This window comes from Medicago truncatula, chromosome 4 (assembly GCF_003473485.1).
Source record: "Medicago truncatula cultivar Jemalong A17 chromosome 4, MtrunA17r5.0-ANR, whole genome shotgun sequence".
Taxonomy (NCBI): Eukaryota; Viridiplantae; Streptophyta; class Magnoliopsida; order Fabales; family Fabaceae; genus Medicago; species Medicago truncatula.
In genome coordinates, this window is record NC_053045.1 from 31,440,247 (window position 1) to 31,457,960 (window position 17,714).

General features: G+C 34.4%; 1 protein-coding gene across 3 annotated transcripts; it reads left to right on the plus strand.

Annotated features, from left to right (window-relative positions):
• The first annotated feature begins 711 nt into the window (after positions 1-711).
• LOC11417431 (nodulin homeobox) lies at positions 712-17,673 on the plus strand. 3 transcript variants are annotated; one of them, XM_024782457.2, is made up of 19 exons: positions 3,254-3,300; positions 3,485-4,013; positions 6,053-6,095; positions 6,202-6,327; positions 6,407-6,565; positions 6,863-6,946; positions 7,046-7,174; positions 7,507-7,725; positions 9,634-9,759; positions 10,067-10,162; positions 11,288-11,446; positions 11,689-11,980; positions 12,097-12,222; positions 12,302-12,371; positions 15,613-15,676; positions 16,087-16,737; positions 16,818-16,852; positions 16,974-17,080; positions 17,164-17,673. In XM_024782457.2, exons 2-19 carry the CDS (start codon positions 4,003-4,005, stop codon positions 17,457-17,459), a joined length of 2,793 nt encoding a protein of 930 aa, XP_024638225.1. In that variant the 5' UTR covers positions 3,254-3,300; positions 3,485-4,002; the 3' UTR covers positions 17,460-17,673. The 3 variants fall into 3 exon arrangements, with proteins under 3 accessions (XP_003606608.2, XP_039689248.1, XP_024638225.1); XM_003606560.4 differs by lacking the exons at positions 3,254-3,300; positions 3,485-4,013 and adding an exon at positions 712-867; XM_039833314.1 differs by lacking the exons at positions 3,254-3,300; positions 3,485-4,013 and adding an exon at positions 1,875-1,995.
• Positions 17,674-17,714: the final 41 nt, after the last annotated feature.

A 17,714-nucleotide genomic window follows, 5' to 3' on the forward strand; every position in this document is an offset into this window, starting at 1 on the left:
AAGAAAATACTGCACTTTTTTTAAACTATCAACAAATATAAAAAATATTAAAAAAATATTTAAATATGTAAACTTAATAAAAATGGATAAATTTAGTCTAAATTTTTTAAAATTTATGAATTATAAATTATTAATTTGATTCTTGAAGGAATAAATCTACTGTTTAATTAATATTCAATATCAATGTAAACATTATTTACACTTCTAAGTCCATCTAATCATATATCAACAACAAATAGATAATTGTGAGAAACTAATATATTCAAGTGGCATAAAAAAGAATGAATAAAGTAAAAAAAATAAAATTATAATATACCGGTTTGGGCTAACCCATGTGAATCAGGTCAGTCTTATCCAGGCTGACCCATTTATGTCCTTGGGTCTCCAAGATCAGACTAGGCGAACACATTTGACATCTCTTATACTAGACAATTTATAAAAAAAAATAGAATTAAAACAATATTGATTTCACGCATTCAAAACATCAAATATGTTATTTAAACCAAACATCATTGAGATTGAACTGAGTTGGATTAAAATATGGTTTAACTTGATTTTGATAAACGGGTTTGTGGGTTAACCCGTACCTTACAACATCATTTGTTGCGGAAATCTAACCTTGATAATAATTTATTTTTTTACTTTCCTCAATTTTTTATTTTATTTATTTACTATTTATAAAAATTAAATTCTCTTTCTTTTTGGAGAAGAACCAAAATTATGACACTTTAAAATTTCCTCTATCGAATTCACCCATATTTCTAATTTAGTTCTAAATCTATTCTTCACCCTCTCCACTCCATAGTCCACTCCTCTATCTCTCGTCGCTATCACCGTAACTCTTCAAACAAATTCTGCGCTTATAAGGTACCATTCTCTGATTCTTCCTTATACCGTTTTTTCATTCTCCGCTCAGTTTTGTTTCTATTTACCATTGTTATAATCGATCATGCATGAAGCGATTCTAGTTACTATACTTCTTTTTTCATCTCATCATCACCATTGATTCAGAAACCCACACCTATAACTTCATTGATATTCGAGTTTTCTTTTGACTCTGAATTGGTTGAAGTGAATTTAGAGCAATTGAATTACTCTCGCTGGAATTGATTTTTATATATTTTTATTTTAGTGTATCTAAAAATGGCATTTTGAAGGACATTGGTGTTAGATGTATTTGAAAATACCCTTTTTTGTAAATTATAATTATGTGTAGGTACTTGGTAGAATTGACTTGGCTTAGAATAGTGTATAGTTGTCCATAAGGCCGGCTATGCCGAAATTGTTATACTAGATGTTTTCCGTGGTTATCTGGGTTTGAACCCGGGATCTCCCCTTTGTGTGTGTGTGAGAGAGAGTTTTCAAGTGATGACAGTTGAGAATCGAAACTTGAAAGAATCGGGGTTTTGGGTGTAAATCGTTGAAATCTTTAGGGGGAATGTATAAGTTGTCAAATGCAGACTCGAATCTTAATATGTTTAAGAAGGAAATGTTAGAAAGTAATGCATGTTGAACAGAGTTTTAGACCGTGCTAGATAGAGCAGAAAAGAAACTGCAGTGTCAGCAATTGGGGGCAAAAGATTATGAATTAGTAGAGGTTTAAAAGATGGGGAAGTGGAAAGAATGATGAGAGTTTTTCAACACGATCAGGCTGAGATATATTAGGATGCTTTAATTTTTTGTTATAGGAAGCTCATTTGGATGGGCAAGATGGAAGAGAACACGAAATGATGCAAGGGCCAGTTAATTTTCAGTCTCACATAGGAGGCAGGGGCATAACAATGAAGGAAATAAAAAACGTTTGGCTTGGTAGCATTTTGGAACAGGCTCCGCCCCCCCCCCCGCCCCCCCCCCCCCAGGAAGATAGCTTCTGGTAGTGTTTTCTACTCGTTTTGGGAGGTGGGGGAACCATCAGCGTTTTTCCCAACATTTCAACCCTCACCCCCCACAAAGGCTTGGCAGTAAAAGGAAAAACAGTTAAGATAATAGACATCTGTAAGAGAATTTCATTCCCTTTAAATTTCTTTTTACTGTTTTCTCAAACGTGTATGTTTATGATTCTCCCCCGAGGGTGAACCATCCAATACGAGGAGGAATGGTTCTCAGTACCCTTTTCTCATTTTCTATTCCTTCATGACCTTTTTTCCATTTATTCAAACAAACTGTTGGTAAATTTTTAAACTTCGGGAAATAAAAGATGTTTTTTGGGTCCCTGATTTGAGGGATCCTTTATTTTTCTCTGAAGTCAACAATTTCATAAATATCAAGGCAACATCTAATTATATGCTATACCATTTTACATTTGTTTTTTTTTTTTTTTTTGAAAGACCATTTTACATTTGTTATATATCTAAACAATAATCATATTCATTAAGGATTTAAATGTCATAAAAAACTATACCCACTAAAAATTATGGAAAATTATTTATTGCTGACAGATTTAAGGAAACTATGAAGGAAAGCTTAAATATTCTTGAACAAATTAAGAATGAAATTTGTTCAATGCTGACATGTGATGGTACTACCTAAGAGAGTTAAAGTTATTATACTTCATTTACTTAATAGTGTATATGGTATAGTTATGTCCTATGGGTAGATATTGAAGATGTTATGGTAAAGTAGTGAAATGTTTTCTTTTTATGGCCTATTCTTTCTGAAGAACTTGAGATCAAGTTGTTTTACTCAACAGCTGAAAGTTTTGTTCTGTTTTTTAAATGAGCCGAACCTGAGGTTTTACATATATACTCCCTCTGGTCACATTTATAAGCAAATATTCCTTTTTCAGATTCATTGAATATCTGATGTATCTGGCTATATCTAAAAAAGGAATATTTGCATATAAATGTGACCGGAGGGACTATATGTGTGTTGTGCGTGTGTATGCAATTATGTGTTAGTAGTACTATAAGCATAATAATGTGTTAATTTAATGTTAACATTTCATTTATTTTTGGTCTGACCAAATTATCTTTTATGAATTATATGTTAGAAAAATTGATTGAATCATAAATACTAACTGAGCTCATTAAGCATAAAGGCTCAAGTAATACAAGCATGGGTGTGTTTTACTCAGTTTGAGCCACATGTGAGCTTGAGATGATTGGTGAATTATTTATATTTATATTTTTTCAGTTTTTTTCAACCGCTTTATCGAGGAGGATTTTGCTCCCTTCCCTTTGCTATCTTTCTTTTTATTGTGTTCGATTTAAATAAAATCGTTAAAATGTGACCAGAAGCTGCTTGTATGTTGCAGGCACCTGCAAAACCAAACCGTATTTTGTCATACTATACATGACAACAGTTCTGCACTATGAAGCACGGACACTCCTCGGATTAGGCGTGTCCCGGTGTCGGACACGTGTCGTGTCCGACACCGACACTTGTAATTATACTGAATTATGTGATTTTTTCAAATTATTAGCTGTGTCGGCGTGTCATTGTCCGTGTCGTGTCCGGTGTCCGTGTCCGTATCTGTGCTTCATAGGTTCTGCACCTTTTCCCAATACGTTAAGTCAATTACATGGACAAAATGACAGCATAATGTTGGTGTCATTTTGATATATGTTGATTTAATGTACCTAAAATTCTAACCTACTAAAAATCTAAAATATGCCAGTAGTTAAGTATATAATGCGACACGTGGATCATAAAGATAGAAAAGTGATTTTTTGCACATCTTTATGAAATACATGACTTCATCTCTCCGATTATGCGGAAGAATCTTAGTGTAGGTTATTGAAAATAAGGTGGGACCAGTTATAGTCAAATTGTAAAAGCCGTGTGCGGGCATATGGTAAAACCCGTGTGCGGGCATATGTAATTTTCAAGTTATTGGGTATCTGAAGACTCGATAAAGCCTTTACATTAGTTATGCCTCTTTGAACTAATCCCTCTAACGCTGCCAGCCGCTCTCTCTCTCTCTGCCCCCCTCTCTCCACCCGCATGTGTTACATCAGTTTCGAAACAACACAGGCAGATACTGCGCGAACAAGTACCTAATCTATGCTGTCCAGGTCAGTATTACATTTTGTTGGCGACCAAATTGCAAATGATGTACGATACCTAGGGTTTGCTTTTTCCCGATCTGAATTGTGAACTTCCGCGATTTGGTTTGTGTGACCTAAATTTTGGTTTTATGGTATTGAATTAAGAATAGTGGTAAGAAATAAGAGCACATTTGTTTCATTCTTTTTGTATGATCTTCTTTTATTGTTAAGAAAAAGAAGATATTTTGCATAATCTTCTTGGTTAGGAAACTCTAGAGTGCATTGGTAAAACATGAATGGCTGCTAGAGATTCGGTAAAACATTAGATGCGCATTGGTTTTGCCCAAAAATAAAATAAATGATGACACTACTGATTCTGCAAAAGTCTTATTTTTATTTGGTTAAATGTGTGTGAACCATAGCCGACCCTACTTAGTGGGATAAGGCGTGGTTGTTGTTGTTGTTTGTTAATGTATGTGCACCATACTTGACTGATAACTCATGAGAGGGACATGGCAGCATCACATAATAGAATTTCAGGGATGACAAACAGGAAGTTCTGTGAAGTACTAGACAAGTCAAATTTCTTCTCATACGAAATATAATCTACTTATTATGTTAAAATTTGTAATAACCTTACATAAAATCCACTTAATTAAATGGAAAATTCTTGAGAGTGTATGTATTGTTGACTTTTCCTTGAAGGAGTTGGGATGATTTGACATAAACATGTCCACATCTAACATTCTACCTTTAATCTCCTGATATACAGATAGAAGGGAAGTGAGTATTTCTGAAGCAATAAAGGGTGATGTTTTTAATGGTTTTGATGTCTGGTATAGCAGTTACAAATCTCAAATATTGATACAGGGCCCCCTATATTTTTTTTAATCTACACCTTTGTGTAATGAAGGATTTTTTTGCAACGTTTTGGTTAATTTGAACCAACACTTTAGCTACACATTCCAAGGTTAGGTCGCTCATTAGAAGCTAAGTAGCGAGTGTGTACAAATTTTCTTTTGGAGTAGTTTAAACTTGGTGAAAAGTGGACTTGGTCGGATATAGACACCACTTTCTGATGCTATTTTGTTGCTAGGTAAATTATGTGTTTCATGCTCCAAAACCTTTAGACTGAAGTTCAATCTTCAATGTTAGGATTACATGTAGTGCATATCTGAAGCTTTCTAGAAAGGAGACCAATTCTTCTTTGACTGTAAAAGATACAGCAATTAAAAAGTGCTCAGAAGCGTGTGCTTTTATCACACAATAAAATATATGATCATTCTTGATGATACTTTCTGCTGTTTTATGTGGCTTTGACATAAGCTAATTGAACTGCATCAGAAGGAAGTAACAGCGAAAAGAAATTTTAAGAAACTGTACCTCAATCCCTAGTTCTGTAACAATGCAATACAGGAGCAGAGTCAAAGGTGGTGATTACAGAAATGTTGTCATGAAGTAAAGATTGTAACAGTTTAAGGTGTTAGGTGATGACAGATGAGTGGTTTTGCATTACATATCTAACACGACCCTTCACATAATAGTCTTCTAGTCTCGAAGTGTTGATATTGCCAGTGGTTTTACATTATATATCTAAAACTACTACTCTTCATGCAATAGTATTTTGCTCTTGAAGTGTTGATAATGCACAGGTCGAGTCATCTTGTGATGAAATTGTGCTTTGAATTAGATGAATGGGTGCCACAAGGATTGAACTCTAGATGACTTGTTCATTAAAGTTTTGATACCATATCTAGGACCAACCTCCTCTAAAGCTTGTGAAGGGTTTTAAAGTATCTTAACAATCATATTGTTGCCCAAGTGTCGGAGAGACCTAGTAACTCTCCTATTAAATAGTTCCTACAGGATAGGCCCCTACTTATATCTTCTGATGCATTGTAGGTCTACTATCATAAACTAGCTGTTTCTCTTTCGAATGTTAAAAGTAACGACTATCTTATGCTTACTCATGCATACTGGATCACTGATTACTTGTACTATGTATGCATGCCCCAATTTTTTCTGATCTATTTTGCTGACACATGACTCTTTTGTCAATTTGCAAGAATGATGATTACTAAGGAAGAACCATCTCGCAGCGGTGAACAGGCAAGTATCAACCACTTGAATGTGACTAGGATCCATGATACTATTTTTTTTCTTTCCGACATTTAATGACAGGATTTGAATAATTTTCATTTATTTGCTTGAATAGACGTTAAACTTGACATCAGCAATAAATGAATTGCACAAACTCAACTCTCGGGACCTTTATAGATTATTAAAGGATGCTGGAAATTTTTCCGTTGACTACCTTACTGGAAAAAGAGTTCTGCTGAAGGTCGTCTCATTCTTAACATTTTGATTTGATTTGATTTATTTTTATCAGACTATTTTTCTAATTGTATTTGTGTACACAGATTGATATGGACAAGCTTTCAAAATCTCTTCCATTGCATCTCACTAGAATACTAATTTTTTCAAGAAGAGACGAAGCTGTGTTCAAACACGTGTTACGTGGTGTTCGTCTGCTGCATTCGTTATGTGATTTAGCCCCTCGGATTCCTAAATTTGACCAGGTCAGCAGTAACAATCCTTATGATCTTATTAACATTAATTGTATTTTGATTCTTGTGGTTTTTACTTGTGCTTGTTTGCTTTTATTTATGGAAAAGGCATGTTATCTCAAAGTTGAATATTATCGAAATTCGTCAAAAGTTTGAATAAATATCTTGTGCACTAAATAATAGTCCACTAACCATCAACTGATCCTTATGTTATTGGTAATAGATATTAATGATCTTTTGTGCTATAGCATACAAATTTATTTTGCAAAATAGTAGATTCTGATTTCTACATGTGGAATATGATTACAGATTTTTCTAGATGATTTCAAAGTGGTGGAACAGATGATTGATTTAGTTTTCTACATGCTTACTATTCTTAGTACCTACAGACAGGTTTTCTTCAGTTCTTATCTCTGCAGTTTAATATATTGAGTTTATATGTACCCTAGTTCTGTACTGTTTATCTGTATTGAGTTTGCACTCGTGCTGCAGGAAGATCGTGCTTTTAGATTTATGCACCTTTTGCATTCTGCTCTCGTAGCATGCAGCTTACATCTATTAACAGGGTTTATATCGAGACAGTTCCAAGATATTGCCAATGTTTTGCTTGCACACCCGCAGGTACAAGTTCACCTGTACTTGTTGCTTTAGTTGCTATATTTAAAAGTACTATTGTTAGTGTTCATTAGACATGGCTGGTAGAAAATGATTTTCATAACATATTAATCATTTACATTTTTTTAATCCTTTTTATGGGTAACTATTTTAAATCTTTTTACTCATCTCTCAAATGTGATGAACTATAAAAAGGACATAATACCGGCATATAGAATTGTTTTTCAGTCAGTTAATTATTTTTCTTATATAATCTCTGTTCTGATGATACAAATTCAATGTTATTATATAATATATCACATCTATACTATAGCTAATTATGAACCTTTCTGTGATAGGTTGAAGTATTTATGGATGCAGCTTTTGGGTCAGTTCGCGTGGTTGTTAGGTGTCTTGAGATTACATTGATAGCTTGCTACAAAGATATTTCCATGGAATCAAATCCTCCGTCTGAACAAGTAGTTTATTTTCTCTGCCAGCAATGTGAGGCTTCTCTACAGTTTATCCACGCATTGTGCCAGCAGAAATTGTTTAAGGAGCGCCTACTCAATAATAAGGTTTTCCAAACTAGACATCTTTAACAATTTGGAGCAACACATCAAGATATGATTATGGGCCTGTTTGGATTGGCTTATTTTTGAGCTTATGCAAAATAGCTTATGCAAATAAATAAGCTTTTATGTATTATTCATAAGTTTGTCAAGGTAGTTTATGAAACAGCTTATGAAGATACAATTTTTGTTAGCGAGAACTTATGAATTAGCATAAAAGCTTATTTATTTGCATAAGCTATTTTTCATAAGCTCAAAAATAAACGGGCCTATGTCTTTAAATTTGTGTATCAAAATTTGGACTAGTTTAAATCAAAGTCAATCTTATACTAACAAATAACTTTCAATGGAATGGCTTTCCCATGAAACCTGGTTGGATTAAAAGCTCTGTTATACAGGTCTATAAATTTACATTGATCCAAAATTGTTTTATACTCCATTAGATATACCAACTACTGCTCTTCTAATATGTACTTTGTAAACATAAGAGTTGAATAGTTTAGAATGGTCATCTAGTATTACACAACAGGAGTTTACAAATATCTATAAAAGAGAGAATCTCTCAAAATACAGAAAAATAATAATCTAAGGAAACTGTATAAACGTTATTAAATAGTGAGAATAATTGTAATTATGACTACAATCGTCTCTCCCCCTCAAGTTGGAGCATTTATATCATATGCATCCAACTTGTTACATATAGAATTAAAGGTTAAATAGTGTTTTCCCCCAGCCATTTGAGCAAATTCCAGTTTACCCCCTGTAGTATTTCTTTCTTCTTTCCGGATTCCATCCTTGTAATTTAAACATTCATCTCTTTTAGACCTTTATGCAATCAAATTTCAAAATTAAAGTTACTTTCGCCTCCTGACATTTAGGCGAATTTTGGTTTACCCCCTGCCATATGATCTATATTTTGTATAGTTAAATTTCGCAAAGGTCTAAAAGCAACAAATCATTAAACTACAAAGGTTGGAATCTAAAATAAATAAATCCTAGGGAGGTAAACCGGAATTCACTCAAATGGCAGGGGGAAAACACCAATTAACCTTATAATTAATTTGAGGTCCCTGTAGAGATTTGGTGAAGATATTGGCGAACTGGTTATTGGAGCTCAATGAAGAGGTTTTAATGATGCCTCAAATGATATTTTCTCTGATAAAGTGAAAATCAATATGTACATGTTTTCTCTCATGAAAGACGGAGTTTGAAGAATGATACAATGCATACTGATTTTCACACATAAGTTCCGTAGTATCTAATTCAAAAAATTTCAGCACTCGACCTTGTAACAACAATTTGCTTCTTGCTTTTCCATGAAATTAAATTGCTCTAATTAGAATACAATAACATGTAATAGACTTATCACTTACATCACCTGCCCAATTATTATCTGAATATCCAACAATATTGCTATTACCTCATTCTGTATAAACAAACCATTTCCTAGGTGGCCTTTTAATATACCTTAAGATCCGAACCACTGCATTCCAATGGCTATTACAAGCCCAGTTTAGAAATTGACTCGCAACAAACGCGTTTGGCCATAGTGAGATAATTAATTTTTCCTACTAATCTCTTGTATCGGTATGCGCCAAGACATGACTTCCCCTTATTTGGTAGAAGTTTCACATTAGGTTCCATAGGAGCATCAACTGATTTACAATCAGGCATTCTTGTCTTCTCCAAGATGTCAAGAACATATTTTCCCTTAGAAATAACAATGTTTGCCTGTGATTGAGTTACTTCATGGTGCCAAGTACTTCATTTGATGAACTTGCTACTTGCAATTTAGAAACTATGAAAGATGAATAGATAATTAATATCATTCTACTTATTTGGTTGGTTGATGCAATGAATTACCCTTTTTACATGCATATATGAACTAAATGTATGTTTTATTTTTGGTTACAGGAACTATGTGGAAAGGGAAGCATTCTTTTCCTTGCTCAATCTATCTTGAAGTTAAACATTGAATCATCTTTTCCAACTAGGATCGTCGCTGGAATTTCAAGGCTGAAAGCCAAAATACTATCCATTGTGAGTCATGTGAAAAATCTTACACATATGCCTGATTTTGAATTTAATCTACTACATAATTTGTTAAAATTAGAAGGTAAGTCTTGGCACAACTGTTAGGTTGCTGCCATGTTACCTGGTGGTCACATATTCTTGTCATGGAAAGAGTCTTCTGCCATGAGGGTTAAGGCTGGGTTTTTGACCTTCCCTATACTTCATGATGGTGGGAATTATGTGCAGCCTGATTCTTTTTTTCTTTTTCTTTCCCCCTTTTTCCAAATGATGCATATTATGAATGAATAACATTGTCACTACTTACTTTTTGCAGCTGCTGAGTTTGTGTGAAGCAGAAAACATTTCGTTTGTCGATCAAGTGGCCACATCACCACAAAGTTTAGATTTAGCTAAATCTGTTGCAGTGGAGGTTAGTTTTCAGCTTACAGTGCATCCCCGTTAAAGATACAGTCTCTAGTGTTTGTGTGATTTTGATGATAGCTGGTGATGGGAGTTGTTGCCTGAAATAGTTTAACTTTGTTTGAATTGATTTTTGACCTCTACCTTTACTTCATTATTGTTGAATGAGAGAAAATAGAGGCATAATGTTGTGAAAGTGTGTGTTCATCTACACAACATAGTCGATTTTATATAGGCTTATGGCAATAAATACAAAATAAATACAGGAGATATTATTGCTATTTACATGATATGATATGATATGTGTATACAATAAATACAAAGATATAATATATTTTCAACATTCCACCTTAAGCTGGAGCTTATATATGCACCCAGCCTGTTCAAAGATAACTGATTTGAGGACCTCCAAGGGATTTGGTGAAGACATCTTCCAGTTGATCATTATAGTCGATTAAACTTGCAGTGTTGTCTCCTGATGCTATCTGATGAAATGACAATCTATCTCAATATATTTGGTCGTCTCATGGAAAACATGATTAGAGGCAATATGAAATGCTGCTTTATTATCACATATTACCGTCATTGGCATAGTCTCTGCAAACTGTAGCTCTTTGAGTAACTCTTTTAGCCAAATAAGTTCACAAGTCACTAATGGCACACTCTTTATTGGTAACTCTTCTATCTGCATTGGGTCATTCTACTTCAAAACTGGTACAATTATTTATCTGAAGTGAATTTGTTTCACCTTGAGGACATGATTCATTTCAAAGGTGGAATATTGATTGATAGAACCACTATTATTATAGACCAATTATTAATATGGTGGGGAGGAAATAACATAATGGCTTATTTAGGGGATTAACCGAAAAGATGGGGCATGAGAAGTATGATGTGGGGAATTGAGGGTGCTGGGTGTAGGGTTGGTTCTTATCTCAGTAAGGGGCTTCTCTCTTCTTGAGAGTGCCATTCTCATTTCTGCGGCTATCTCCATCCATATTTTTTTAATTGTAGTTCCTTACAATTGCTTTTTAATAGGGGTTTATTTCTCTGGTGTAGCTATTTCAGTATTAATATAATCTAGTATTTCCTATTCATATTTTGGTTGCTAACAGTTATTGTTTTGATGATTCAGGTTTTGGACTTGTTGAAGTCTACTTTTGGAAGAAACCCTGGGTATCCGACTACTACTGATAGAAGATACCCAATTGGGCTTTTACAGATTAATGCAATGCGTGTAGCAGACATTTTCTCTGATGATACATGCTTTCGATCTTACATCACAACTTATTTTGTAAGTTATCATTATGTGAATATTAAGGATAACTTGCTTTAGTGTTTTGGAGTTCATTCTGATTTTGCCTCTGAAATGAATTTTGTTGGTGATAATTTTTTTCTTCTTCTGAGAAACAATCAATTAATGAACCTTGATTTTTCTGATTGATGACAGTTGATGCATTATCTTCATTTACTTTTATTTGTCAAATGTTTATTCAGCTTTACAAATTTGATTGGATCCTTTGCATGTGATTCCAGACTAAAGTTCTGACAGCAATAATATCAGTCTCCCATGCGGATTTTTTATCCTCTTGGTGTTCCTCTAATCTCTCAGAAACAGAGGAGGATGCAAGTGTTGAATATGATTTATTTGCTTCAGTTGGATGGATTTTGGATAATAGTTCATCAATGGATCTACAGAATCCAACAGTCTTGGAATTGCATATGATACGTAACATCATGCCTTCTGCTTCTTATGCACATAATAGGACATCATTATTAGTAAAGATCATTGCAAATCTTCATTGTCATGTTCCCGGCCGTTGTGAAGGTTGGTTCCTTGCCAACGCTTACTAATGTTTACTATAAATAAATTTGACTGTTTGACAGCTAAATATATTTCCTCAAATGATTTATCATTTTTTTCATTTTAAATTTACTCTGCAGAAAGTGAGAGGAACTTTTTCTTTCGAACGTTCCTGGAATGCCTGCAAATGGATCTATCTAAATTGCTGCCTGGGTTTTCTTTCGCATCTGATGCTCCTAAAGCTGCTACTGTTAGCAAGAACCTACGTAATGATTGTTCTAAAAAAGTATTTTTAAATTATCAGCAATATAGTCCTACTTACTTACAAGTAACTTTCTTTTGTAGGCTCTTTGTTAAGTCATGCAGAATCTTTGATGCCGAACTTTTTAGATGAGGAGGATGTCCAAATTCTAAGGTAACTTGACACTCTTTTCGTTCTCTTTGTAATGTTTACTGTAGTAGCCTAATATGGAGCAGTAACTTTGATGGTTGATTGTGTGTTAGCCAATATATAATGATTCAAGTATGATCAGCATGGTGTTAATGGCATCTCCTTATCCTGCTAGAATAAAATTTGAATTTTTCCAAAGTTTTATTGAGGAAAATGGACAAAATTGTTATATCATAAATGACATTGGCAGATGTTTTGACAAGGTTTCAAGCATGGTCCGGAACATAATTCATGGCTATGGATTATGTGGTTATCTAGTAAATGTTGTTTGGTAGGAAAAAGAAGAGGTTGTGTAGACACCAGAGGAAATTGGGAAAACTTCCCCGTTCATACTTTTTTTGTATCACCGTTAAACCCTCAGATGTTAGAAGGATAGGATGGGAAATATTGAAAATACATAATGTGGAAGTTATGAGTTTTAGATAAAAGATAAGAAATAATAAGAACTTTGAATATGACAGCGGTGAGCCATTATTGATAATGATTTGATACTGACTAAGACTAAATACTAATCTCTATTTATAGAAATACAAAACTCGTAATCCTAAATAAATAGGAAAATTTGGAAACAGATCATGACAATAACCATGTAATATGGAAAGTAATCTGAGGAGTTATTCAAAGATTAGAAACTAATCCTACGAGATTAACCAAGATACTTTAACATAATATAAAGATATTGTATAATATTTTCTTATACTTTTAACACTCAATGGGCTGCAGTATCACATGACAGATGTCACTTTCGGGAGTGTGATTTTGTAGTCGTGAGAAATGAGATGAGGTGTTTATAAAGAGGGTGGCAAGGGGGTAGTCAGGCAGTGAATATTCCGGAGAAGGTCCGGGCAAGCATTATGCTTGAGGGAAGAGTTTATCTTTTGTTTTCTTATTTGCATCCTTTCTGTTTTTCTTCTCTGTTCACAGTTTTGTTTTCTGATTCTAAGGAGCATAGCTCCATATTTTCATATTTTTTTTCTAATACATATATCTAGTTCGGGCGAAATTGGTTTCAAAGCTCAGAACTAAGATCCTTGTCGTTTTTGGTGTTAAAAAACAAAAAAAGGAAGTTGGATTGCAAGATTGGAAGGGATGAGAGGAAAAAGTACGCTGATAAAAATCAATTCTAGTTTTTGATGGAGAAGAAAATGCTTACTGGTGGTTGATTTATATTGAGAAGCACTTTAATGCCGTAGAAACTTCAGAGGAGCACCTTGGAGTGGCAGTGAAGGTGGTAATAGAATGAGCTTTTATCTGAAGTCGACAGTGGAGTTTGGGAAATCCAGGGTCCGACTTGATTGAAAGTTCAGATTGCTCTACTTTGGCAATTTAAGCTATAGTACAGGGATGTTACCAACAACCAAAGAAGATGAATTACCACCGTTGTAATAAGATACAACAATTATGACACACATTGAGACTGAGAAATATTGTCCAGGACATGATGATTTTTGTTGAAATGTCACCTTGAGGGCTGGTGAATTTTTCTGAGGGGATTCTTGTTAGACCCCACAGATGTTAGGACAAAATGAAAAATATTGAAAATACTAGTCAAGATTGAATAACTGTTATCTATTTATGTTAGGAGAGGATACAATACACACGAGAACTATCCTAATCAATCCAAAGATTAAGGGAAGAATCAAACACAGAAATGAAAGTATCCCGTAAATGCAATTGGGACAATAATATGAAAAATCCTAATTGAATGATACTCTATTTTACAATATCTCAACAATATTCAATATGGGTTGCAATATTTTAGAACACATGGAAGATTCAGAGCGTGAATTTGTAATCATAGGAAATGAGGTGAAGTGAAGTGGACGAAGAAGGGAGTAAGGCAGGGAATATTTTGGATAAGGTCTGGGCAAGCATTACAGTTAAGGGAGGAGTCCATCTCCTATTTCCTAGTTAGCTGTCTTTGCATTCTTTATGTTTTTCTGTTCTGTTTACAGTTTTGTGTCTTTTTTTTTTTTTTTTGGTGGTGGCCGGGGTTCGCACCCCGGACCTTGCATATATTATGCCTTGTCCCTACCAACTGAGCTAAGCTCACGAGGACACAGTTTTGTCGTCTGACCGTAAAGAGCATGGTGTCATATTATCATATATTTATAATACATATCTAGTTCCTTTTCCTATCAGTCACATTCATCCTTCGTGCTTTAGATGTTCGGAGGACAATGTCGCAACATTCGATGTAATTTGTCTATCCGCAAAAAGGGAAAAATAGAATAGACGTTCTCTTCTAGTTGTTGTCTAAGTGCCATTGTTTGTGGATTTGAATCCTCCCATATTGGAATTCAACGTGAGTGGGGTATGATGGAAATCTGACCATTAAAATTCATGATTCAGACAGCTTAATAAGTATAGCAGTAGTTTTTGTAGCTTCACGAATCACGACACCCACATTATTGCAAATTGATTTACATATTTTTTGTCTGTAAGACCACTAAGTTGTAAAATTTTAAATAACTGGTAGGTACATGATGTATGGGTATGAATATGACAGTGATATGAATTGACCCATGAATAAGGGTCTGTGGTTTTTCTGGAAGAAGAAATAAACAAGTTGGTTGGAGTGGAAAGAGGGAATACATGGGGGGAATGGGAGAAAGAGGGGGTAATAACAGAAGGGCTATGCAGCAAAGGGGGTGTGACGTGTACATAGAATGATCAAGCAAGTTGTGAACGGAATTTGGGGAAAGGTTGAGTAAAGAAGTTGGTTCTTCTGGAAAGGGTAGTCAAAGTTTCTTTAGTTTGTAATTTTTATTTGTTCGTCTTATAAGGAACATAGCTCCATGCCACTGTCATCTTTTTAAATTGTTATACTGCTATATTGAAATTACGCTTTCTTCTCCATTTCAATGTCAATATCGAATTCTGGTCCTATCAAGAACCACATAACTAACCAAAGGTAACTCGCAACTTTTCAGAATAAAGTTTACATGGTGGGGAGAGGCCAGCAATAAAGTCAAATTTTGACATTATAATTTAAATATATACTTGCAAATTTATCTATGGCACACACATGAATTAATGAAAATTCAAATTTGTGCAAGCCTTGTTAAAATTTGAAAAATGCTAGCAAGACATTCTCTAAAAAAACTATTTCTAACACATTCTTTCCTATCGGTCTTAAATTTTTTATTTATTTATATTGTACTATCATGTTGTAAAAACTTAATATATTTCAAATTGCTTGCAGGGTGTTTTTTCGCGAAATACAAACACTATTTACTTCTTCTGGCTCTGGGGGAAATCGTGTTCAAGTAAATCTTTTTCTTTGAATCTGAGCTGTTAAAGTCATTTGTTTCTAGTGTGTTTTCTTAAAAACTTTTTGCTTCTGTTTTGCTGGAGAAATCCAGGATAGAAAATTTGAGGAATCATTATCATGGGATAAGTTTTCTAAACTCATCAACAAACACTATCAATCACGTGCAAAGTTTTTATGAACTCAACAAGAGATTATATTGTATGCCTACTTGTTTTTTTTATATTTATGATTTATGATCGTTATTTTGCCGATGCAAATATAACTAATATCAATCTATCTTCGGAACTAGGAGAAACCTTTAAATGTCAAATATCAAAGTGAATTATCAAATTGTGTTATTTGGTTACTTAGGTTTAGCTTGTCATCTAGGTAATGTCTTGAACAATAAAGTTTGATTTCTTGTAGGAGGCTCAGAGTATAGGGATCTTCTCATCACCTTTACAAGTAAACGAACCTGCTGAACTTGATAAGGTTGGTAACTTGAAGGAAGGAATGTCCGATAATTCTGCATTTCCAAGCATAGGTCAGCATAATACTAGAGTTGAAAACACAAATCTTGGCGACGACTTAAATAGGCAACATCAGGTAGGAGGTAAAGGTATGGCTAGTAACACTGTGTTAAGAGGAGTAAGAGATACAGACAAGGATGCTCAGAACGCTGAAACAAGTGGTTCAGATACTAGTTCTGCAAAAGGAAAGAATGTCCTTAATCATGCGGATAACGGAGAATCAGAATCAATGAAGCGTCTTGGAAAGATTGTAGTTGATGAAATTCCAGAGGATGAAAAGGTTGAATCTCTACAAAAGAGAAAACGAAAAAGAACTATGGTAAATGATAAACTGGTGGAATTGATGGAGAACGCACTCGTGGATGAGCCAGATATGCAGCGAAATGAGCCAGAGGATGAAAAGGTTGGACCTCTACAAAAGAAAAAAAGAAAAACTATAATGAATGATAAAATGGTGGAATTGATGGAGAGGGCACTCTTGGATGAGCCAGAGATGCAGCGAAATGCAGCTTCACTTCAATCATGGGCTGAAAAATTAAGTCACCATGTATGTAAATTCAGCTAAACCGACAATTAATATTTTGACTCATTTTCTTCTCTAAGACATTCCGTCTTTATGTTTTCCAGGGTTCTGAAGTTACACCCTCTCAGCTTAAAAATTGGTGAGATTACTTCTTCCTTCTTCTCACTTTAAGTATTTATTTGCAGCTTCCAGACATTGGTATGTCAATTCAATTTATTGTCAATTTGATTTGTTGTTGAATTTCATCTCTGCTGTATCAGGTTAAACAATCGAAAAGCTAAGCTAGCCCGCACATCCAAGGATAGTTCAACGCCAGATAAGCAAAAAGGGCCAGTAAGAGTGTCCTCCGACTCACCTAACAATCTTGGTGAGCAAGAAAAGATCTTAATCTCATGAGAATAACTTCTGGTGATAATTACGAACCTTAACTTGCTGAATTTGTCGATGCAGGTCCCCTAGAAGTCGTTCGTTGCAATGTTGGTCAAAGTGCTGTGGTTGTAAATGTGCGTGGCGAGGAGATTGGTAAAGGAAAGGTAGTTCAGGTGAATGGCAAGTGGTATGGGAAGAGCTTGGAGGAATTAGGGGTCTATGTTATGGATGTTTATGAGCTATATGCTGACAAAGGGATGAAGCTACCTTTCCCGTCTGAAATTTATGGTACTTCATTTGCAGAGGCTGAAAGAAAGTTAGGTGCCATGAGAGTGTTGTGGGATTCGCGTCGAATTCTTGTACTGCAGTCTTGCTGAGCTCAAATGCTCAATGATGGCTGCCTGTTAGCTTCAACTAGCATCAAGGTGTTACAAAATCAGCAGTTACCCCATACAAACAACTTTTCTGAAATGCAAAAGATTATTGACTTAAAAACAAAATATGAAAAATATAAACTGTATGAACTATGAAATTTTTTAATTTTGAAAAAATTCAAAAATTGGTTGAATTAATTGAAAATTAGTTTGATAATGAATTTCTAGGATCGAGATTCCCTAAAGTAAAATTATCAT

What these genes read in the sequence shown, in the direction of transcription:
- LOC11417431 (XM_024782457.2), top strand. An exon ending in GAAAAAGAGTTCTGCTGAAG is followed by an intron (nt 6,328 to 6,406) that starts GTCGTCTCATTC and finishes TTGTGTACACAG; the next exon opens with ATTGATATGGACAAGCTTTC. An exon ending in TGTTCCCGGCCGTTGTGAAG is followed by an intron (nt 11,981 to 12,096) that starts GTTGGTTCCTTG and finishes TTTACTCTGCAG; the next exon opens with AAAGTGAGAGGAACTTTTTC.